This window comes from Pollicipes pollicipes, unplaced genomic scaffold (assembly GCF_011947565.3).
Source record: "Pollicipes pollicipes isolate AB1234 unplaced genomic scaffold, Ppol_2.1 Scaffold_6138;HRSCAF=7277_pilon_pilon_pilon, whole genome shotgun sequence".
Lineage (NCBI taxonomy): Eukaryota > Metazoa > Arthropoda > Thecostraca > Pollicipedomorpha > Pollicipedidae > Pollicipes > Pollicipes pollicipes.
In genome coordinates this window covers 24,899,958-24,921,610 of record NW_023596818.1, presented here as the reverse complement: position 1 = coordinate 24,921,610, position 21,653 = coordinate 24,899,958, and the positions used below count along the sequence as shown (strand labels likewise).

At 60.1% G+C, this 21,653-nt stretch overlaps 2 protein-coding genes across 2 annotated transcripts; both read right to left on the bottom strand.

Moving 5' to 3' along the window:
* Positions 1-42: 42 nt before the first annotated feature.
* LOC119105859 (ubiquitin-conjugating enzyme E2 G2-like) lies at positions 43-3,725 on the bottom strand. The gene is made up of 5 exons (XM_037229415.1): positions 3,537-3,725; positions 2,155-2,236; positions 1,855-1,973; positions 933-1,073; positions 43-436 (listed from the first exon to the last, which is right to left on the bottom strand). Exons 1-5 carry the CDS (start codon positions 3,577-3,579, stop codon positions 312-314), a joined length of 510 nt encoding a protein of 169 aa, XP_037085310.1. The 5' UTR covers positions 3,580-3,725; the 3' UTR covers positions 43-311.
* Positions 3,726-5,789: 2,064 nt separating this feature from the next.
* Positions 5,790-11,017, bottom strand: LOC119105498 (kinesin heavy chain). Its single transcript, XM_037228964.1, has 9 exons — positions 10,946-11,017; positions 9,550-9,692; positions 9,168-9,333; positions 8,470-8,639; positions 7,880-8,114; positions 7,063-7,251; positions 6,601-6,736; positions 6,139-6,300; positions 5,790-5,797 (listed from the first exon to the last, which is right to left on the bottom strand). Exons 1-9 carry the CDS (start codon positions 11,015-11,017, stop codon positions 5,790-5,792), a joined length of 1,281 nt encoding a protein of 426 aa, XP_037084859.1.
* Positions 11,018-21,653: the final 10,636 nt, after the last annotated feature.

Here is a 21,653-nt window from a genome sequence, read left to right as displayed (position 1 = left end):
TCTTATATTGTCTTGTCCGTGTTGGGTATTTATATATTCTTGTCCCACCAGCCTCAGCACTCGCGCGCGGGCAGTAGCTAGCCTACAGTCCGTCAGAGATCCTGTCGAGTCCACATCGAGAGACAGCCCGAACCCAGCGTCCGGCGGGGCGGGGCGAGGCGCGCGTACGGCCCCACGGGCCACCCCTCTCACCGCCCATTAGGTGGCACCAACCACACAACGTCGCGCCACCACGCGCGGTGTCAGCACGTGACTGCTGCGGGCATGGCGTCACTGTTGAGTACGGTGTGACGTCACCAGGCGTGACGCAGTCACGCAGTGGGCGGCAGACCTAGCGTCTTGCGAACCAGCCGCTGGGCAATGCTCTGGAACTGGGCCCGGTCCTGGCGCCACATCTTGGCCGCGTCCACGTTGGCGCCACTCTCGTCGTTTGGCTCTGCGGGCCAGTCGACAGACGCGTCACGGCGCGCCACAGAACACGACCACACAGCCGCGACAAAAACGGGCGTGTTGGGACCCGCCGCCAACGCGTCCCCGTCACGACGCCCGCCGCGCCGGCGCGCGGGTCCGGGCGCCCGCAGCGCCGGGCAGCGGCACGCGGAAGGCAGAGCGTAAGAGCGCGCGTTCGCGAAAACGTCGGGACGGCGCGGGGCAATGAAGTGAGCGTTGCCTAGCACGCCGACTGTCGAAACCAATTGGGCGGGGCTGACGCGTGGCGATCGGGGCCCGTGCCGACTTACACCAAAACTCAGACCAGTCTCTTCGCGCCGACACACGCCCGCACTTGGTCACCTGACGCGCCAGCTCTGCCCGGCTTATGCTGGGGAGGGAGTCATCCAGGCACACGGTGTCTCGTGAGGCAGGCCGACTGAGGTGCGGTTCCGGGCACGACTGACACGCTGGTGTCACGCGATCAACCTCGTCCCGCTCACCAGCCAGCATGCTGACGACGGACAGCAGGATCTTTTCAACGCTCTGCACGGGGCTCCAGCGCTCGGCCGACGTCTCGTAGCCCATGGGATCGTCGCCGGGTGCGTGCAGGATCGAGATGCAGACGCGGCCGTCCGCGTAAACTGCGGAGGGAGCGGCAGATGAGCGACGGATCAGCAGACACGCGCGGAGCGGACCAGCGGCCAGCATTGGCCCCGGGACGGGACGGTGTCCGATCAGCACACCACGGGTCTCTAGACACGAGCGGCACAGATCGGCGGGCGGCGGTGATTATCAATAGCCAACACTGACTGACTTCTGACTGGGCAGACGGAAGTGACGCGTGCCAGCCAGCAATACAGATTCCATGCAGCATGGCCAGCAGGCAACACAGACCCAAGAAAATACGATCTGCAGGTAACACAGATCCAACAAAACGAGTAAGCAGGCAGCACAGATCCAAGAGAACATGGGCAGCAGGCAACACACCCCAGAAAACATGGTCAGCAGGCAACACACTCCGGACACGGTCCGCGTGACGAGAGGCCTACAGCAGCTCACAGGAATACACGCCAGGGGGACGGGGCAGGCACAGCACAGCAGACGACTAGGACACTGACATCGCAGGAACAGCTCAGCAGGCAGCGCCCCCCCCCCCCCCCCCCCCCCCGACCGGCTGGGAACATATGGACAAGCACCAATGATAGGACCTTCACATCAAATTGTTTCTCACGCATGCAGGCACGAACGCACAAACGTCCCTCCGTGCATATGCGGACGGCATAATCGAATGTGTAGTGGGCATCCCACTCCTTAAGGCAAAACGTCAATATCAACAGACAATGGTCACATCAAACTGAGTCATCGCCAGGCACCTCATCGCCAGCAGGGGTACGGCGACCGTCAGGTTGAGTCTGAACTCACTATTTGGGTGGAACATCTCGCAGGAAAACTGCATCTTGGGTGGATTCAGAGGGTAGTCCGGCGGAAACGTGAGCTTGGCCGTGAACACACCTCCATCAAAGCACGTACCTTCGGGACCACTGAAAGATGCCACCTAATGAGTGTTGCGTCAAAAGCTTCGACCTTGAGCTGCTTGAAAGCGACATTCCTACGACCAGAAGTCAAACCATGAAATCTGCATGCACCATAAAATCAAGTTAATATCAAGACCATGCCATATAATGAGCAGTTTACAGAAGAAAACAAAAAGGTTCAACTTACGTGATGAGCGCTTCCCATTCAAAAAAATTTTCCTCGTTAATAGGTCCAGCCAATATTCCTTCTGGAGGATTCAGTGTCAGCTCTGAAATAAGTAATTCAGACTGACTATATGCCTGCATCTATCCTAGTACTGGTTTCACAGCCATAATTGTAACAGGTTGGTAACAGGCAATTTTAGGGAACAGATGCCAGTGGATGCTCACAACAGCACATCCTGAAGTGGCCAAGTGACTATAAACATTTTATGGTCAAGCACAGGTCAGACATGCACACACATGCACACAATCACACAATATCTTAGTTTGTTGTCTTCTGGCCTCAAATATTCATATCATGTGGCAACTGGATGAAAGAAACTGATCAGCAGACTTGTGCTTGACCCTTTACAAATGAAGTGAACAACTATGAGAAGGATGGCAACAAAATCTACACGTGATGGGCAAATACAGACTGACAGTCTTGTGCCCAATCTTGCAATTGTGCAATCATTTTGAGTGAAGCTCATAATGCATGACATCAATTCTGACCATGTATGACAGAATTATGAGTTGTCTTGTTGTCAGTTCTCCTCCCTGAGAAGAAATACCATGAATCCAAACCTAGAATTTACTAACATCTAACAAATTTTGCTGCTACCAATTTTCAACAGAAATGATGATGCACTAGATGACAGCTTGAGAATGATATGCATGTGGGGAAAAACCAATATCATGCTGTCTATGCTGCACATAGACACAGCTGCCCATAAATTATGTTGCCAAATTCCCTCACCATGATTATGCACTGGCTATGCTGGGTAAGAAACAACTCTGTAGTCCCTAAATAGGATCTGTTGAGTGCAGCCTTGAAATCATGCATTGTTTATGTTACCTTATCGTACTGGAAGTAAAAAACTGATATTAATGTGCCTAGTTTGATGGACAGGAACAAAGAGTATCTACCTTGGGGCCTGAAATATATTTTTTTTTAACTGACTATGCTCCATCACAGAGATCCTGCTCACTCTATGTGCATCTCATAATAGATCAGCAGGCATAAGAGCTGCAAGTAGATACATGAGCTGTTCCTCACAATTCTGCTGCCACGAACTCACCGCAGATTAAACACACACATGACTTTCACCACCTCATGCAAAATCTTCCAGGGATGAAAACCAAGCTGATTCAATGAGAACTGACTAAAGCACAAATTATTGAAGAAGTCTAAATATAGGGAAGAAGTGACTTGACTTTAACTTCACCTGCATAAAGGCAGCAACCCAGAAACTGGTTAACATATGCGCATCGCAATAACATGGAATACGTCGCGCAAATGACAGCCAGGATAGACAAACATATGATTCCGGGGGTAACACTATTGCGACTCTATGGTCGATTACTTACGCTTATACTCCGCCATAAGACGTTTCAATGCATTACCAGCCATTGTAAAAATAAATAAATAATATGCTACGACACCCCACCAGTTTCTTCAATCCCTGGATCCGCCTTGAATTGAACGCAATGGTAAGCAGTCATAATACATGATCGCAGTATTTTCCTATGCTGTTTATTTTCATTTTGGTCACAGCCACGCTGAAATTGTACCATCATCGAATTCAAGGACAATTGAGAACCCTAATTCACTGCTATCTTTACCATCCCCGTCTTCACTCTGTAGAGAATGGATGTATAGGACTACAAACGCTGGTGACTCAGGTTACCGTCTTGTTCTTGTAACGGAACGTTGCATTTTTCTGGGAATTTATGCTATAAAACAACTGCACCATCGGCACTGCATTGCTGCGCTGAAGTAATGAAGTAGATTACTCTCCCCCCCGTCTTCAAAATGTCTAATGCCACTGCGCAGCACCCAGTCACACTGATGTTGTCATTAGTTCATTGTTGTCATTTAGTTACAACCTAATATAAATGCCCGAAGGGTCGTCTGGCTACTTACCTGCGGCAAAAAGAAAACCGTGCTTTTTGTGTGATCGCATATGTTATGGATGTATGGTGATGCATCTTAATCCATGACATATGGAAGACACATTTTTGAATGTTTCACTCGACACATCATAATCAGAGATGAGGGAGAGATGGTTTTTACCCAGCATAACCGGTGCTTAGCCATGGTACAGGGAGTTGGCAACGTAATTCATGAATGGCTGTGTATATGTGCAACAAAGGTAGCACGAGATCGGTCGTTTTCTTTTAGCCAAATACACGTCGTTCTGGGTGGAATCCCGTAGCGTACCGGCAACACCTGACGCCGACTGTCTCAGTGCTTTGTATTTCACGGTGTCGCATAACTTTGCAGCCCCCATAAGTAAGGTGCACAGGTAAATTAACTCAATCTGTATCAACTGACATAGCTGCAAACTTCATGAAGATTAGAAAGCGGGAAGCAACTTGACCAGCATGTGGGCGAAACGTACTAACTGTACATGATTGTACTTGCAGTTGCACCAAAATGTGCATCCAATCAACACATCAACACAGCATCTCGATGATATATTTATTACCATAATTGGAAGTAACATCGTCTAAATAAAGCCGTCGGTGCACTGAGGCGGCCTGCAGAAACAGCCTATGACGTCACTGCCAGCTGATCTGTGGCCGGGGTAAGCAGGGCTGCAAAACAGTCGATCCAGGCCGCCAGCCTTCAGCAGGTATCACACTCGCGTGCTTTAAAGCAGAAACTTTTACAGCGCCGATGTGCTTGACTCCGACTACAGTGTTGCTAGGTCCCCGGAAACAGGTCCGGCCCCGGCCGGCAGCGGCCCGGAACAAACACGCACACACGCCCCTCCCTGGACACTGCCCGCCCAACCCAGAACGCACGCGCCGGCACGGGCGGTCCGGCCGCAAAACTCAGGCAAACGTCCGGCAGCGCCGCCGGAGACGGACGGGGAAACGGGAAATAAATAGGAGCACCACCGTCCGGTCTGCTGCCACCCAGGCGACCTCTGCGCGCCGATCCAGTGACCCGGCGAACGCAAGAGGGTCAACTGCCGCCAGACATCGTACGCGCGAGCTTCATCACCGCCGTCCGGGCCCCTGCACGGCCAGGACTATTTCGTTGGTGACTCACCGTGGCCCGTAAAACCCACGCCCAGCGTCAACCCAACACAGGCACAACCATAAATTAAACATGCACCAATTAATTGACTACTTACTTAAAATGCTCATACATACGATGCAACAGGAGTATACTGCTGTCTGACGCCGGCGCGTGCGCCGGCGCGACCGGGGCGGGGCGGTGCCGCCGCCGACCGGCCCGACCGCAGACGGCGGCACACAAACAAGGAGCAGCACAGACCGCCGTCGCCACGCGGCAACCACCCGGCGTCGCAGCCCGGCCCCGACCCGACGAGTGGCGGCCGCGGCCGCGTGGCACGACGCCTCCACACGGCCCGCCCCGTCCCCGGCACCCGCCGCCGGGGAGCGCAGCTGCCGTCCGGCCCGGCGGCACCGACCGGCGGCCGAGCGATGGCTGCGGCGTGCGCCTCTCGCGGTCCCCCCGGGCGGCGCGCCAAGCGAAAGCGAGGAGTGGCCAGGCGCCGGCCACAGGCGGCGGCGGCGCGGCACGTGCACACTGAAGCCCGGCGTGGAGGCGAGGGGCGGCAACTCCAGCAGAGAGACAGACAGAGCAGCTTAGTCGTCTGCAACCAGACGGCAACGGTCAACGGACGGTCAACGGAGGTGACCACGGCACCCGCGGAGAGTCATCTGGCGAACAGCTGCGAGCGTCAAACAGAGCTGACGAACCACTCAGCCTCGAAGAAAACGCTTCACAGCGATTAGAACACTCATAGTATACTTCAAATCTGTATGCAGAGCACGCAGTGCTTACAGCTACTAACGTGGCGAACTCTCGCAACGACTGCAGTAGAGAAAATTCAAACACCACCACGTCGCTCACCCCCCCACAGCCCCTGCGGTGCCCGCGATGCCGCCCGCGCCCCCAGCGGCTGTGCGTACGCCCAGCGCCCGGCTCACTCACCGCGGTTGTTGCCGGCGGCGGCCTTCTTCTGGCGCGCCTTCATGGCAGCGATGTCGGCGTCGCCGGCCGCCACGGGCCGGCCGCTGAAGCCGGACGGGTACGGCTGCTGACCGGGACGGATGCCGGGTGGTGGATGCGGCTGGCCCGCCCGGATCGGCTTGGCTGCGGGCCGTCACACGACCGTCACGCGCCGCCGTAGCGCGACCGTCGCCGCCGCCGCCACACACGCCACGCAACGCAGCTCAGCAGACGCCAGTGGAGGACAGGCTTTCACAGCGTAATATACTCACACGGGCGTTTGCAGTCTTTGCCTGACATTGACATCCATATACAACGCCAACCGGCGAATGCGTGGATCAGCAACCACCGCGCCACCACAACACGTGGTCCAGAGATGGGCGTCACAGTAAGAGGCGGGCTGAGCGGGACCGCCCGCCGACCCCTGCTCGGCCCCGAGCTCACCGATCTGAGCGGCGTGACCGCGCCGGGCCAGGTTCTTCTGCCGCACCGCCTCCTTGATGCGGTCCACCTCGTACTGGTAGCGCTTCCTGTCGCGCATGGCGCCCTCCTTCGCCTCCTTCAGCGCCGTCTCCAGGGCCTGCGGACACGCAGTACGGCTCGGAAAGCAGTTCACGCGGGCGGCGACGTGCGCCACTGCACCACACCGCGCTGACACGGCAGCTTCGGCTCCGGCGCGACGACATACAGCCCGCGTCACCAGCCCAGATGACGCCGCTCGAGTTTTCAGAATTAACAAATCAGTGTGTCGATCTCGTGAAGCCAACAAAATAAAGGCGAAACAACCACCGGAAAGGATGCCGGTACTGACCGACACAATACCACTCGTATCCGTTGCGCGGCATCCCACTGCCCCTTCGCCCAGCCTGCCTGCCGCCGCCGCAGCCCGCGGTGGGCCCCACCGACCTTGACCCGCTCCATGGTGGCACGCAGCCGCTTCTCAAGCTTGGGCAGCTCGCAGCGCAGGTCGGCGTTGTCGCGCACCAGCTGCTTGTGCACCTTGGTCAGCTGGTCCAGGTTGTTCTCCAGGAAGGAGATCTTCTGCTTCTGGGCCAGCGAGCCGCCCACGTCGTCTGACTCCTCGCCGATGGCCGACTGCGCAGCGGCACACAGGCAGCCGTCAGTCGGCGCGCACCGAAGGCGACGTTGCGACCTCTGCCACCCCGCTCCGGTCGTCCACCGTCACGTGACCAGGAACAGGGCAGTGTGCGATTCCAAGGGACACTTAATCAACACGACACGACTCCTGGAGGTAAACGCTGAGGGTGTGATACCGCGGAGACCAGACAGAGAAGAACATGACGGGAAGAATATCCCAAATACTGCATCCGACGCAAGCTGACAAGTGCAGCATCTGCTGGAAATCAGTCAGACATGTGGCCTGCACGCTGTTATGATAGTGAGGAGATACCGAGCGCACAGGCGAACAAACTATTGCTATGGCTGGAGAGGACGGTACGGGCGGCTGGACAGGCTAGCACTTCCGGGGCATCTCTTTCGACGCCAACAACCAGCGTTATGACTTCTGCAGTGCAACAGTGGAGACCACACAGCATTCGCATGCGACCATGAACATCGAAACGCATTTAGTTAAACCTGGCTTCGCACACTCTGGGTGATATCTCTCGCGCTGTCTCGTTTGACATAGAGTGAGTCACATCACGTTCGTGCTATGAATTGCTGCGGTGACTGTTACGATAGCACAGGCTGGCTCATACATCACCTTTTTGAACCTGTTCTGAAGGTCCTGCACGAACAGTTTGCGCAGGTTGTGCAGTGTCTGCAGCTCCTTGGCCACAGTCTCCTCCAGGCCCTTGAGGTCCTCGCGCGCCTGCTCGCGCCGGTCGGCCTGCTGCAGCAGCTGGTGCAGCCGTTGAGATTTGTCATCGTTCTCGGTGCGCAGCTTGTCGTGGTCGGCGCGCAGCTGGTCCTGCTGCAGCGCCAGCTTCTGGTTCAGGCTACGCGGGCGGGCGAGAAGGTCGCGTCAGCAGGTACCCTACTCCGCAACACCGTAACACCGCAATGACACCCTCAAAACACACCGCCGGACATCCCGGCAGCACGGGTGGCGCACAAAGTGATCAGTATAGGCAGACTGCTACGTGACTGCGCTTGGGCGAAACTATGTCGATGACAACAACCTAGGGTGTAGCACGAATGCCCGCGCGGGAACCACGCATTGCCTCGCGTGAGCTGGCTCGGGTCCCCAGCAGCACCCTATCGCCTCTCAGCAGTCCAATGGGCGCCGCTGACTCTGCAGGGGCCAGTCAGCCTCCAGCACCGGCCAGAACTCGCCAACGCCGCGGCACTCACTCCTTCAGCTGATCGATGAACGTCTGCTTGGCGGCGATCTCGTCCCGCAGATCGGACACCTGCTTCTGGTGAGCCTCGCGATGCTGCTCGATCTGCGCCTCCAGCTGCGTGCGCATCTGGCGCGTCCTCGGCGTCCTTCTGCGCCGCCGACGACAGCGACGCCATTTGCTCTGCGGGAGACGGACGAGTCAGCCGGGCCGTCGCCGGCGCTGCGGCGCCGACAGCGCGCCGACGCAGACCTACCGCCAGGCCAGAACACACGGGACGACAGCGCGCCGACGCAGACCTACCGCCAGATCAGGACACCGGGGACGACAGCGCGCCGACGCAGACCCATCGCGACACCAGGACACCCGGGACACGCGGCTGAGAGCCGCGCTCCGGCGTTGGCTGTCCAGTCGCTCTATAGATGGGTGTGACGGCGCAGTGGCCGGTCGTCCTGTGTCATGCCACCTTGCCTTGGTATGCCCAGGTACGCTCAAAGTGAATGTGGACTCGTGCCAGACCACATCCGGCGATGACGAAACCAGACCTGCCAGCTCCACGCTGAACATTCTGTTTGACATTAACACACAGTCGGTGATTCTGGCGGTCGGCACAGCAGACGGCAGCGTGCACCAAAAAGCAGCGGTCCGGTCAGGTCTCCGGCCGTGGTTGAGTCAGGCTCCATGGGCTGGGGGGGGGGGGGGGGGGCGTACCAGCCGTGCGCAGCCGCGCCACTCCTCGTTAATGGCGTCCAGCGACTCCTCCAGCTGGCGCTTTGGCCTCCGAGTCGCGCACTGACTCCTGTAGCGACTTGATCTTGGCCTCTGCTGCTGGATCAGCAGGCGGCCTTCGCTCAGCTCACGCTCAGCATCGTCCCATCTGTCGGCAGGACGGGGGTAGCTCAACTTGCGTCCACGGCCGCACACAGACCGACACGTCACCCGCACGGTATAAGCGTTCGGAGGCGATAGCATGACGCGATAATTACATAAGCCAGGGCTGCGAGCTACATATCGTGATGAGCAAATACGATAAACAGCACCACGCATCCGCGTCCCAAGCATCCACGCCTTTGCGAAACCAGCGCAGCCCCACCTTTTTGTTGGAGTCGTTCGGAATGTCTCGAACGAGGAGCAGCGCGTGACCAAGTTCTTGATCTCGGACTTCATCTTGGAGATGGTAGAGTCCCGCGCCACGGTGAACTCCTCCTCCATCTTGCCACTGCCGTCAGCCGCCAGCTGCCGGCCGTCGACAGCACGGTCAGTCCGCCGGACGCACGGACACATCGGACACGCCGGACGCAAACCAGCCAGCTCGTCGTGCGCGCCCGCACGCGCGTGCCCCGCCGTCAACACGCTGCCAATCAACCGTGCCGTGGACATGGAGGAAAAGCGACGACGTGATTGAGCCACCGGTCGGTGAAACACAGAAAGTCACTTTCTATTGGGATAACAGGTTGATTAATGCCGAGCGGATATTTGGCTGATGCTATGGCCGTACTATCACCGGTCCAGCCAGTTCGCAGCGACCGGAACTCGGATTTCTCAAGATGTCCAGCATGTCCTGTGCGTCTGATGTCAATCTAATGGTCACAAACAAGTCTCTGGTGAGACTATCCCGTGCGTCAGGGTCCTGCTTTGACAAAGACGCACGGCAGTTTTTGAACATTGTCCTTTGCCTCCACACATCTGGGTGAATGAATAATTCGTTTTATCGATGACAAACGAGGTCAGGCCGTGCGTCATGGAGAGCGACGCGGGGTAGTGCCTTCCAACCTCGCGTTAATTATAGCGGGACAATTAAAGTCAGTGGTAAGTCAGGGGAGGGGGAGGCACCAGAGCTCATCGTCGAAAACTCAGGATCGTAATCACAGGGGATTCCCCATCTAAACCCCGCTCCGTGGCACGCTCGACCCGAGCAGCACAGGCAGGTGAGCGAGTGCTCCGGACCACTGGCGCCAGCGGTCGAGCCGGCGCCACTGCAGCGCCGGCCGCCGGTGATTGGCCCCAGTACCACTGCAGCGCCAGCCGCCAGCGGTCGAGCCAGCACCACTGCAGCGCCAGCCGCCGGCGGTCAGCCCTGCAACCACTGCAGCGCCAGCCGCCGGCGGTTGGTCCAGCACCACTGCAGCGCCAGCCGCCAGCGGTCGAGCCAGCACCACTGCAGCGCCAGCCGCCGGCGGTTGGTCCAGCCACTCACTGCAGCGCCAGCCGCCAGCGGTCGAGCCAGCACCACTGCAGCGCCAGCGCACGGCGGTCAGCCCTGCAACACTGCAGCGCCAGCCGCCGGCGGTTGGCCCAGCACCACTGCAGCGCCAGCCCGCCGTCGGTCAGCCCTGCACCACTGCAGCGCCAGCCGCCGGCGGTTGGCCCAGCACCACTGCAAGCGCCAGCCGCCGGCGGTTGGCCCAGCACCACTGCAGCGCCAACCGCCGGCGGTCGGCCCACACCACTGCAGCGGCCAGCCGCCTGCCGGCCCGAGCGACACCCACCTTCATGTCTGCGGCCGAGCCGCCCACAGCCACGCCGACCTCGCCCAGGTCCTTCAGCAGGTTGGTCAACATCTCGCTGGCGCGCTTCTTCAGGTGGTTGTGGCGTGTCCCTCAGCTGCTGCAGGTCGACTCCGTGGTGTTCAGCAGCGACTGGTGAGGCAGGGCCGGCGTCAGGCCACCGCGACCAACAGCGTGTATCACATCAAACGGCAAAACGACGGGAACGCAGCACACTGTCCAACCGCTCGACGAAAGAAACGGTCCTGCGAACCACCGCATATGACTTTGACTACATGAGCTGGCTATGGCTGGACCTGGCAGCTGATCGGGCTTCGGCCAGACGGCAGAACACCATCGGAGCGGACCGGCGCCGCTGTCCGCACCTGCTTCTGCGATAGCTCCTGCGTGAGGTTGTCGTTCTCCTTGCTGCGCGCCTCTACGTCCTGGCTCTTTCTGGTCGTAGTTGACGGCCAGCTCTTCCAGCGCCTGCAGCACCTCCTTGACCTCGTCCTTGGCCGACTCGTTCTCCTGCTGGATGCGGCTCATCTCCGCCTGCACCTGCTCGTAGTCCGCGTCGCGTCGAGGCGATCTGAAAACCGCGCCGCGTCCAGCACACCGGTCACGGGACACGCTGGCGCTGGGGCGCGCCGGCCTCGACCGGGCTGGCGTCGGTCGCACGCCGCCGGCCGCCGCCGATGGGCCCGCATGAGGAGGCGAGCCGCGAGGGGTCGTCAGACACCCACAGCGGTCGGCTGTTGTGCGGCAAACACGCGTCCAGGTGGCCCCGTTCAGGTGGCCCCGTTCAGGTGGCCCCGTTCAGTACCCTGCAGGCGACCAGCGACGAAACGAAGTCGGAAGGGTAACAACGGTCAGCAAACAGCTGACGCGTTCACTCATGTGACAGCGCTTCACGGAGCAAGCGGACTGATGTTAACCACGCGCGCCGGCACGGCACCGACAGTCGGCACTCCGGAGCGGCCCACTGCACTGACCAGCTCCTCCTGCTCCAGCATCTGCTCCTTGAGCTTCTCCACCAGCTGGCTCTGCTGGTTAATCTCGTCGTCCTTCTCGTCCAGCTGGCCGTACAGTTTGGCCACCTCGTTCTCCCACTGAGCCGCTCGTCGCCCGACAGGCTGGCCGGGGATGAGACGAAGCGGCAGCGTGCGGCCGGCAGCGCCGCCGGCAGCGTGCTGGCCGGCGCTGTCAGGACAGGCGGCGGTCACAGGCGCGCGCTCAGCGGGCGACGGAGCCGCAGGTTGGCTCGCCACCTCCGGCCGACCGGCAGCCAACACACAAGGCATGTCACGGAGCGCGTATGGTGCGCGACCACTGAATAATGTGGAGTGGACTACGTGAAGGGCTTGCTGGCCCACAGCCAGATCTCCTTCCTGGAGAACACACATGGCTTCCACCTTTTCAGAAATGGGAGGATGACCTGCAACACGCATCTCAGCTTCCATCGCTATCCTGCTACGCACGCCGCCTAGCGACGGCACACAGCTAGGACTTGGCTCTGTTTGAAACACGGGGACGAGATTCAAACCGCACCGCGATGAGCATCTCAGTCACACAAAGTCACCGCGATGAACACAACAACACACGCCTCCCGCGGCGCCTGGCCCAGACGTCCGGCTCGGTCCGGGCCCGGGTCCGAACCAAACCCTACCCGCCGCCGTCGCGTCACGTACCGGCGGTGGCGGAGACGTCCATGACGTCGGCCAGGTTGACCTGTTCGTCCTTGCCGACCGTGTCGCCGGCGCGCCACCGGCGCAGCTCCTCCTCCAGCCGCTCCACCTGACCGCGCAGCCGGCCGTTCTTGTCGCGCTCCCGCTCGTACCGCCGCTTCCATTCCTCGGCCGTCAGCTCCTCGTTCACCGTCACCACGTTCTTCACCGTCTTGGCCCTGTCGGCAGCCGCCCCGGTCAGCGCGAGCAGGCTCAGGTCGGTGGACGGACGCCATGGTCCGGGTCAGAACATCCAGGTCAGGGCTGGTGTCAGCACGCAGAACTGGGCGCTCAGCTCAACAAGCCAGTGCGGAGGGACGGACGGCGGTAACCACACGTACATGGCCGTGGCCAACTTAAAATACATTAAAAAAAGGATCGTACAAGAGCTTCGCGCGCAAGTACGCACGGCATATATATATATATATATATATATATATATATATATATATATATATATATATATATATATATATATACATATATAAGCATACACATATATGTATTTAATGCAAAATGTACCATACGCGATATCAATACAGGTAATTCAAAGTTCAACCATACACGGAAATGTGCGTATCATTTATCGACAAAGTGAGAGTGGAGGGAACTTTCCCTCACATCCACCGGCCAGCACGTCTAAAAATTTTCAATGCTTTTCCTGCAGCCTTGACAATGCCCCCCCCCCCAAAGCGAAGCGCCAGAGCCAATCTATATTTCCGACGCTGCTCTCCCCATTCCAGGTTCAGGTGGAGCGTCCCCGACCTGTGATTGGGCGCTGGCTGAGATATGTTTGCAATCGCGGCGAGTTCTAGCCTGGCCATTTGTTCCGATATGAGAAACTTTCCGACCAGGGGAAACTTTCGGTGTGGCATACATCAGCTACGAGCCTGAGAACCCCGCACGCGCCGGGCCAACTTTGTCTTCCACGCCACCCACAGCGCTCGGGCGTACTTTGCCCATGGAGATGGCCCGACCCGGACCAGCAGTAAGCCTCGGCCGGCCGTTAGTTTAAATCTGTAATGGTTTACGAGAGCGGCCAGCCGCCGGCGACGAGGCGGACGCCGGCGATGCCGCACCCGCCCCCGACAGCGAAGGAGATCCGACCGAGGCATAGGACCCGGACGGCGATAGGCCGCGCGCCCAGCCAGAGCACCCAGAGGCACCCAGGAGCACCACAGGCGGCCGCGAGCTCCTGACCAGCTGGTAAGCCGGCTGTGGAACCGACAGCCCCAGAGCCTGCCGGCTCTCGCTGGGGTCCTCGCACTGGGTTCGGGGCAATATCAGGGGTCTGGATCTGGGCCTGGGGATATCAGTCCCCAATCCAGAGAGACCGCTACCCAGCCGCGGCCGGCAGTGACTCCGACCTCGCAGCCCAAGACAAGTGTAAGCGCATGTGCCAGTGGCAGCTCCCGCCTGACGTGGTCGGCAGCGAGCCGCACCGGGACAGCGTTGCGAGTCCTCCACCGCCGGCAAGGAGGGGGGCTCCACGTCAGCCCGGCGCCCCCGGGGGGGGGGGGGCTAGCAGTCAGAGGCGCCCGCGAGGCAGGACGACACACCGCTCGTCAATAACGTGCCGGCCGGGCCAGGTAATTAGCTGTCGGGCCGCAGCGTGTTCAGGTAATGGCGGCCGGCGACTACGACATCCACTGGACCCGGTCACCTGCGGGTCGCTGCCGGCCGGCGTCCAACGGACAGCAGCGCCGGTCGGCAGACAACTGGGTCACCAGCACCCGAAGTGGACGGCCAGCCACAGCGAGTGGACAGCAGAGTCACCAACACCCGAGGTGGACAGCATCACAGCGGGGTCACCAGCGCCCGAGACGGACAGCAGCCAACGCGACGTGGACAGCGGTGTCACATCATCCGAGGCAGGCAGCAGCCACGTCCTGAGACGGCGGGGGTCCCCGACGCCCGAGACGGACAGCAGCCAACGCGCGTGGACAGCGGTGTCACATCATCCGAGGCAGGCAGCAGCAACGTCCCCGAGACGGGCGGGGTCATCAGCGCCCGAGACGGACAGCACCCAACGCGAGTGGACAGCGGTGTCACATCATCCGAGGACAGGCAGCAGCCACGTCCTGAGACGGCGGTGTCATCAGCACCCGAGGTGGACAGCAGCTACGGCCGGCGGCTGGCGACACAGCGGGTTCCCCGACAGACGAGGACGCCCAGGACACCGGCAGCGGCGACGGTATCACGGGCACAGTCGGTGTTAGCCGGAGTCGGGGCCTGCCGATCACCGCCCGTCGGCCGGAGCATGCCTCAACGACAGGACCGGGGGCGTGGGACCGGGACCCCGGGGCGTGACGTCGCCTCTCCTCGGCGCCGGCTACCCGCCCGTCGGCCGGAGCACGCCTCAAACGACAGGACCGAGGGCGGGACCGGGACCCCGGGGCGTGACGTCGCCTCTCCTCGGCGCCGGCTGCCCGCCAGTCGGCCGAAACGCGCCTCAAACGACAGGACCGAGGGCGGGGGACCGGGAACCCGGGGCGTGACGTCGCCTCTCCTCGACGGCGGCTGCCCGCCCGTCGGCAGGGACAAGCGCTCATCTCGACCCCGTTCCAGCACTCAGCCCAGTTCTCCACAGCTTTGACTGCTCTCAGCGCTGGAGGTGCCCCGAGCGAGGCACGTGCCGACGGCTGAGCGCGGAATAGCCGAGAATTCGAGACGGCACGCCGCTGGTTCGCCAACCAAGACCCGACCACCACTGCACCATCCGGTCCGTGAACAGGACCCAGACACTGAACAGGGCAAGTCAATGACCAGGTCGGGGAGGGGACGGCTACAGAACACCGACATCGCGTCATCGAACACCGGACACCGTACATCGTACTATGATCGGCCCCCGGTACCAATTCGGTTCAGATGCGTGCCTCTCAGCACCGCCAGTGGGCTGGCGCTGCGTGACAGCTGCACCGCCGCTTGATGATGCTAGAGCGATCAGCGGCGCAAGGCATGACGACGGAAGTACCTGCGGCCGAAGTCGAAGAGTCGACTTGGTCTCCGACTCGTTGTAGGAGGCTGGCGAGCAGCAGATGATAATGGTGGTTCGGGCGTTGCCCTCCCAGCGACTCCTGCAGGATCCTCGTCAGCTTCGAGTCGCGGTACGGGATGTGGATTTCTGCAACGGCAGCCATGGGCGAAAAGGTCAGCTCGCACATTTGCAGACTATTGGTACAATTTCCAGGCCTCGCCCGCCCAATCCTGGTTTGCTAGAGAACGACTAGAAGCAGCGCTACAAAGTGCTCATGGCAGACGTATCCTTGGCTCATTCTCAACCGACGCCACTGTCTCAAGATCTGCCGCCTGTGTGCAAGTGTTCTGATTAAAAAATGGCGGAATGCCTCACAGACCAACTTGTGCGAAACCAGGGGGCAGTACATGCAGCATTAATAGGGACGAATTGTCATGTAGCCATTGTTCCAAGGCTGCAGCTTACCATGCAAAACACAATGTGCAAGCAACAACACCATTACCAAAACCATCAGGGCTACCACTAACACGCCAGTCATCCACATCTGTTTTCGTCGAAACGAGCCTCTGATTCCGATCGATGTACCCGGAGCAGTTAAACAGCGCGACGGCCGTCTTGAGTGGGGCCGATGCAGCCGACCGCCGGGCCCGTTTCTGCGGCCTTCTGGGCCAGACCAGATCGATACCAGTGACGCCGCAAGCCGCTCAGCCCCCTCACAGCAGAGACAGCCTCACACGACGGAGCCCCCCCACCGCCCCTCACAGCAGGGACAGCCTCACACTGCGGAGTCACACCGCCCCTCACGGCAGGGAGAGCCTCACACGGCGGAGCCCCACCGCCCTTCACAGCAGGGACAGCCTCACACGGCGGAGCCCCACCGCCCCTCACAGCAGGGACAGCCTCACACGGCGGAGTCACACCGCCCCTCACGGCAGGGACAGCGTCACACGACGGAGCCCCACCGCCCCTCACAGCAGGGGCAGCCTCACACTGCGGAGCCCCACCGCCCCTCACGGCAGGGACAGCGTCACACGACGGAGCCACACCGCCCCTCACAGCAGGGACAGCCTCACACGGCGGAGCCACGCCGTCCCTCACAGCAGGGACAGCCTCACACGGCGGAGTCACACCGCCCCTCGCAGCAGGGACAGCCTCACACGACGGAGTCACACCGCCCCTCACAGCAGGGACAGCCCGCCGCCCCTCACGGCAGAGACAATCTCCAACGGCGGAGCCCCACCGCCCCTCACAGCAGGGACAGCCTTACACGACGGAGACCCACTGCCCCTCACAGCGGGGACAGCCTCACACGGCGGAGTCATACCGCCCGTCACAGAGGGACAGCCTCACACGGCGGAATCATACCGCCCCTCACAGCAGGGACAGCCTCACACGGCGGAGTCACATCGCCCCCCACAGCAGGGACAGCCTCACACGACGGAGACCCACTGCACCTCACAGCGGGGACAGCCTCACACGGCGGAGTCATACCGCCCGTCACAGAGGGACAGCCTCACACGGCGGAATCACACCGCCCCTCACAGCAGGGACAGCCTCACACGGCGGAGTCACATCGCCCCTCACAGCAGGGACAGCCTCACACGGCGGAGTCACATCGCCCCTCACAGCAGGGACAGCCTCACACGGCGGAGTCACATCGCCCCTCACAGCAGGGACAGCCTCACACGGCGGAGTCACATCGCCCCTCACAGCAGGCACAGCCTCACACGGCGGAGTCACATCGCCCCTCACAGCAGGGACAGGCTCACACGGCGGAATCACATCAACCCCCACAGCAGGGACAGCCTCACACGGCGGAGTCACATCGCCTTTCACAGCAGGGACAGCGTCACACGACGGAGTCACATCGCCCCTCACAGCAGGGACAGCCTCACACGGCGGAGTCACATCGCCCCTCACAGCAGGGACAGCCCCACACGGCGGAATCACATCAACCCCCACAGCAGGCACAGACTCACACGGCGAGCCAAACGCTTCTCGCGAAGGACAATGGTTTTCTGCCAGATAAGCCACGCTTTGCTAACAGCCCTTATCACTCTGAGTTAAAATGTTAAAAAGTAACGGGTTCCCTGCTCACAAGAAGCCATTTATTTGCCTTCTGAATACTCACAGCATCCGTCGCAAAGATGTTCCAATAAACAGCCCACCCCGCCCTCTCACACCAACTTGAATACTCAACGGACGATCGGATCGACGACAAAAACAACCGACCTATACAGCAACCACAGACGAACAAAAGCAGTACGTTGACATTGTGTACACGTGAAGCTACACCACCACGTGTGTGTCTACGCATTGACCATACTATGTAAAATGAGACACTCACAAATAGCTTAAAGGAAGTGTTCCACATTTATACAGGGGTCTGAACTGAGAAAGCTATCTTAAAGATCATTGGACGCAATTCACAGTCTCGTCATTTTTAAGACCTATGCCCATCTAGTTTCCGAGCTATACCCACAAATATGCGCCCACAAATATGTGCAAAACTATTTTTGGGGAGACTTTTTCAATGCCGCCCAGGCATCGACGATGCCATAATAACGTCATTCAAATCCTGTCAATCAGCCAAGCGGCGATCAAGGCCAAGAAACCGTCATTACCGAGTCTTTCATATCTGGCGTTTTGTAAGCACGTTTTCCAGATATAACGGCCGTCAATTGGCTCTCAATCAATATTGCGCAGGTGAGACGGCGCGATCAAACAATGACATATTGGAAGAAAGTATTTACTAGACAGAGACATTGTGCTGTCTAGAACAGTCTTTTCCACTATAACTCGCAAAGCAGCTCTTAGGACTAAACCTGCCGGACAGTCCTAACGAAATTTTCCTGCGACGGGCGCCCGCTTCTGACGATAAAGATAGCTTTTTCACCCCAACAAATCCCAAACAACCCAAATATTGAAGTGTTCACTAGTTGTCTCCGGCCGCATCATCTCGCACCAAACTACCAAACAGTGACACAGCGGAAGTGTCCTTTCCGCATGGCCGCCAGCCGTCTCGCCCACCCTGGTGTCAAAACTTGTCATAAACAAGGCGGGGACACAACTCTTGACAAAAAGGCGCCCCACGGATCAGTCAAGCATGGCAGTTTTTTATGTCGCTAACTAAGTTTCGGGGGCAGAGTTAATCTCCTAGGACACGACCACCTCGCCCCAGTTTTGTCACACAGATCACCAAAACGCATGTCCTCACGCGACTTGGACACAACGATAAGGCAGTTTCTTTCGGACATTTTAGTTTATTTCGTGGTCGACAGTCTCGGAACGGAATCCCCTCCCCCTCCACACCTGGTACAAGAAAGCATACATTCACCCGACGAAGAAGACGCAACAGATGGAGAGATCCCACAGCATCTTGTCTGCTCTTCTTTCTCCCGCCGCTCCGCCATCTCTCCACCAATGACAGTCGCCCCCCTCGGCTCTCGCCGACAGGCGTCTGGCGCTGGCCCTCCCTCCACAATATCGCTGATCTGGCCGGACGGCCTCTCCAGCTGCCAGGAGCCGCGCTAATCCCATGTATCTGCCTCCCTGAGGGGCCGGTGCCGCGCCCGACACCTCACGTGGCCGTCGGCCAGCGCCGATATAACGTTGCCCAGCGCCGACAGCGACTTGTTGATGTTCTTGGCCTCGTCCAGCACGGTACCCTCGGCGCCCGTCTTGCTGACCTGGGGGAGGGACACACGTGGTAAGAGTTGGTCGGGCGGGCGAGACAAGACGGCGCACCAGTGGAGCAGCTGTCCCACACATCCCCAGCTGACGGGACGCAATGAAATTCACGATCCCCATTACAGATACAGGCAAGAATGGCAAAGCCCCTCGTTTTTCGGATGCATCGGTGCTTATGCCGAAAATTACTGACCCTAATACACCAGGACGTGTTGGTTGCACGAACGCGCCAAGCAATCATTTTCAAGACGCTTCGACGTTTCAAGACAGTGCCTTGAAACATCACGACCGTACCCGGGCCACGGCCCGGGGACTGAGGCGCCGAACACACGGTCTTGAGAAGAAAAGCATCCTTGTATCCTACAATATACTCCAACCGTCGCTTGATATCTTCGTTTAACCCGCATCTCACAGCACATCGAAAGTCGTTTATTTTCGGCACAAAAGCTTGTGACCCCCAGATACCTCCCGATATCGCGCCATCTCCAGCTGCGGCACAGTACCCATCCGAGCGGGCGGGGCACGACTGACGGACGGATGTACGCAGACCAGTCAGTTCGGTCTGGACACCGACCCTGAGGCAGCCAGACAAACGGGGGCTCGCCCGCCGACTGCGCGGGTTCGGGCCGCGCCAGCGGCGGTATGTCTGCGTCAGCTGGCCGGCCAGCCACGTCCGACGCCTTCCAGTTCCAGATCAACAGAGGGCCGCAGAAATCGATGTGATTGCCCACTGCACACCGCCGCCGGCCGGGAAAAGTGTCCAGTCTGTCTCCCGAGCCAAAGTCGGGCCACGACGCCGTCAGTCCAGCATCGGGTGCGCACGGCCGGCCAGCCAGCCCTAGCCGTGTCTGGGTCTCGCGGGGCCTTGCCCGCCTCCCGCCAGCGGCCACGTGACGAGACGGCGGCGGAACGCGCCGTCGTCCGCCCCACAGAGTGTCCTAGTCGTGTCTGGGTGTCGCGGGGTCCTGCCCACCTCCCGCCAGCGGCCACGTGACGAGACGGCGGCGGAGCGCGTCGTTGTCCATGCCGCAGAGTACCCTAGTCGTGTCTGGGTGTCGCGGGGTCCTGCCCACCTCCCGCCAGCGGCCCCGCGACGACGCGGCGGCGGAGCGCGTCGTTGTCCATGCCGCAGAGTACCCTAGTCGTGTCTGGGTGTCGCGGGGTCCTGCCCGCCTCCCGCCAGCGGCCACGTGGCGAGACGGCGGCGGAGCGCGCCGTCGTTCGCCCCACAGAATATCCGTGATTGATGAGCAAGGACCCGTGCCATTCATTAGGGACCGCCCAGTGAACCTGGAGCTGACAAGAAGGTCCGCCCGCAGAGAGGCGGCGGGGGGAAGGGGGGGGGGGGGGGGGGTCGACGGGCGATGGCGCCACGGCCGGCAGACCCACGGATGTGACCGGCAGCCGCCGCCTGACACGCCGCGCGCCACAGCCAATCCGCGCGCGTGAGCGGTTCAGCTGCGGCACGGGCGCCATCCGTCATTGGCCGGGCGCGCCGCCGGCAGCGGCGCCGGCAGCGGTATCGGCTCCCGCGTCGCGCCAGGGCCCGGGGACCGGGGCGGTATCGAGCCGACGGTGCCCGCAGCCGCCGCTCCGACATGCCACGTCCAACCGCCAAGCAGAGCGAGACGGCCCCGGCCGGAGCGGTCGGCGGGGGCGGGGGCGAGGGTGGGGCCGGCGCCGCAGGCATGGAGAGAGGGGGGGGGGGGGGGGGCGGTACACGCCGGGGCTTGGTACGGCGACCGGCCTGAGTGGGCCAGCCGTAACGACCCCGGCACGGCAAGGTCAGGAGGTACCGGCACGCCGACACGCGTGCCAACGGACGACAGACACGCCGCCTACTGGGGAGTGGAGACTGTCCCCTCCGCAGACACCGATGACGGCTGGTGGCGGGGCACAGCTGCAGATCAGCACGGCCGGGACGCGTGCTGCACAAAGCAGCAGCAGAAGCATGCGGTCCAGCAGCCCCTGCGTCGGCGGCGGCACATACAGGAGTGGAGCTGGTGGCTTCACGGCCGGTGGATGTGATCCAAAACCACGCAACCACCACTGCCGTTACACCTCTCGAGAGGTGGAGACTTACTTTACCCATTTCAAGCAGCCCAATCTTCTGAAGCGCACTTAACCTGGCACACCAATATAACCAACCACCACGTGAACTGGCCTTAGGTTTTAAAGAACTTGGGGCCAAATAATGGTCACCCCTAAATATCTCTACAACAAACGGTCAGACTATCTGCCATGAACAGTTCCGACTGGGGACTATCCCATGTCAGACTATCTACCGTGAACAGTTCTGGGGACTATCCTATGTCAG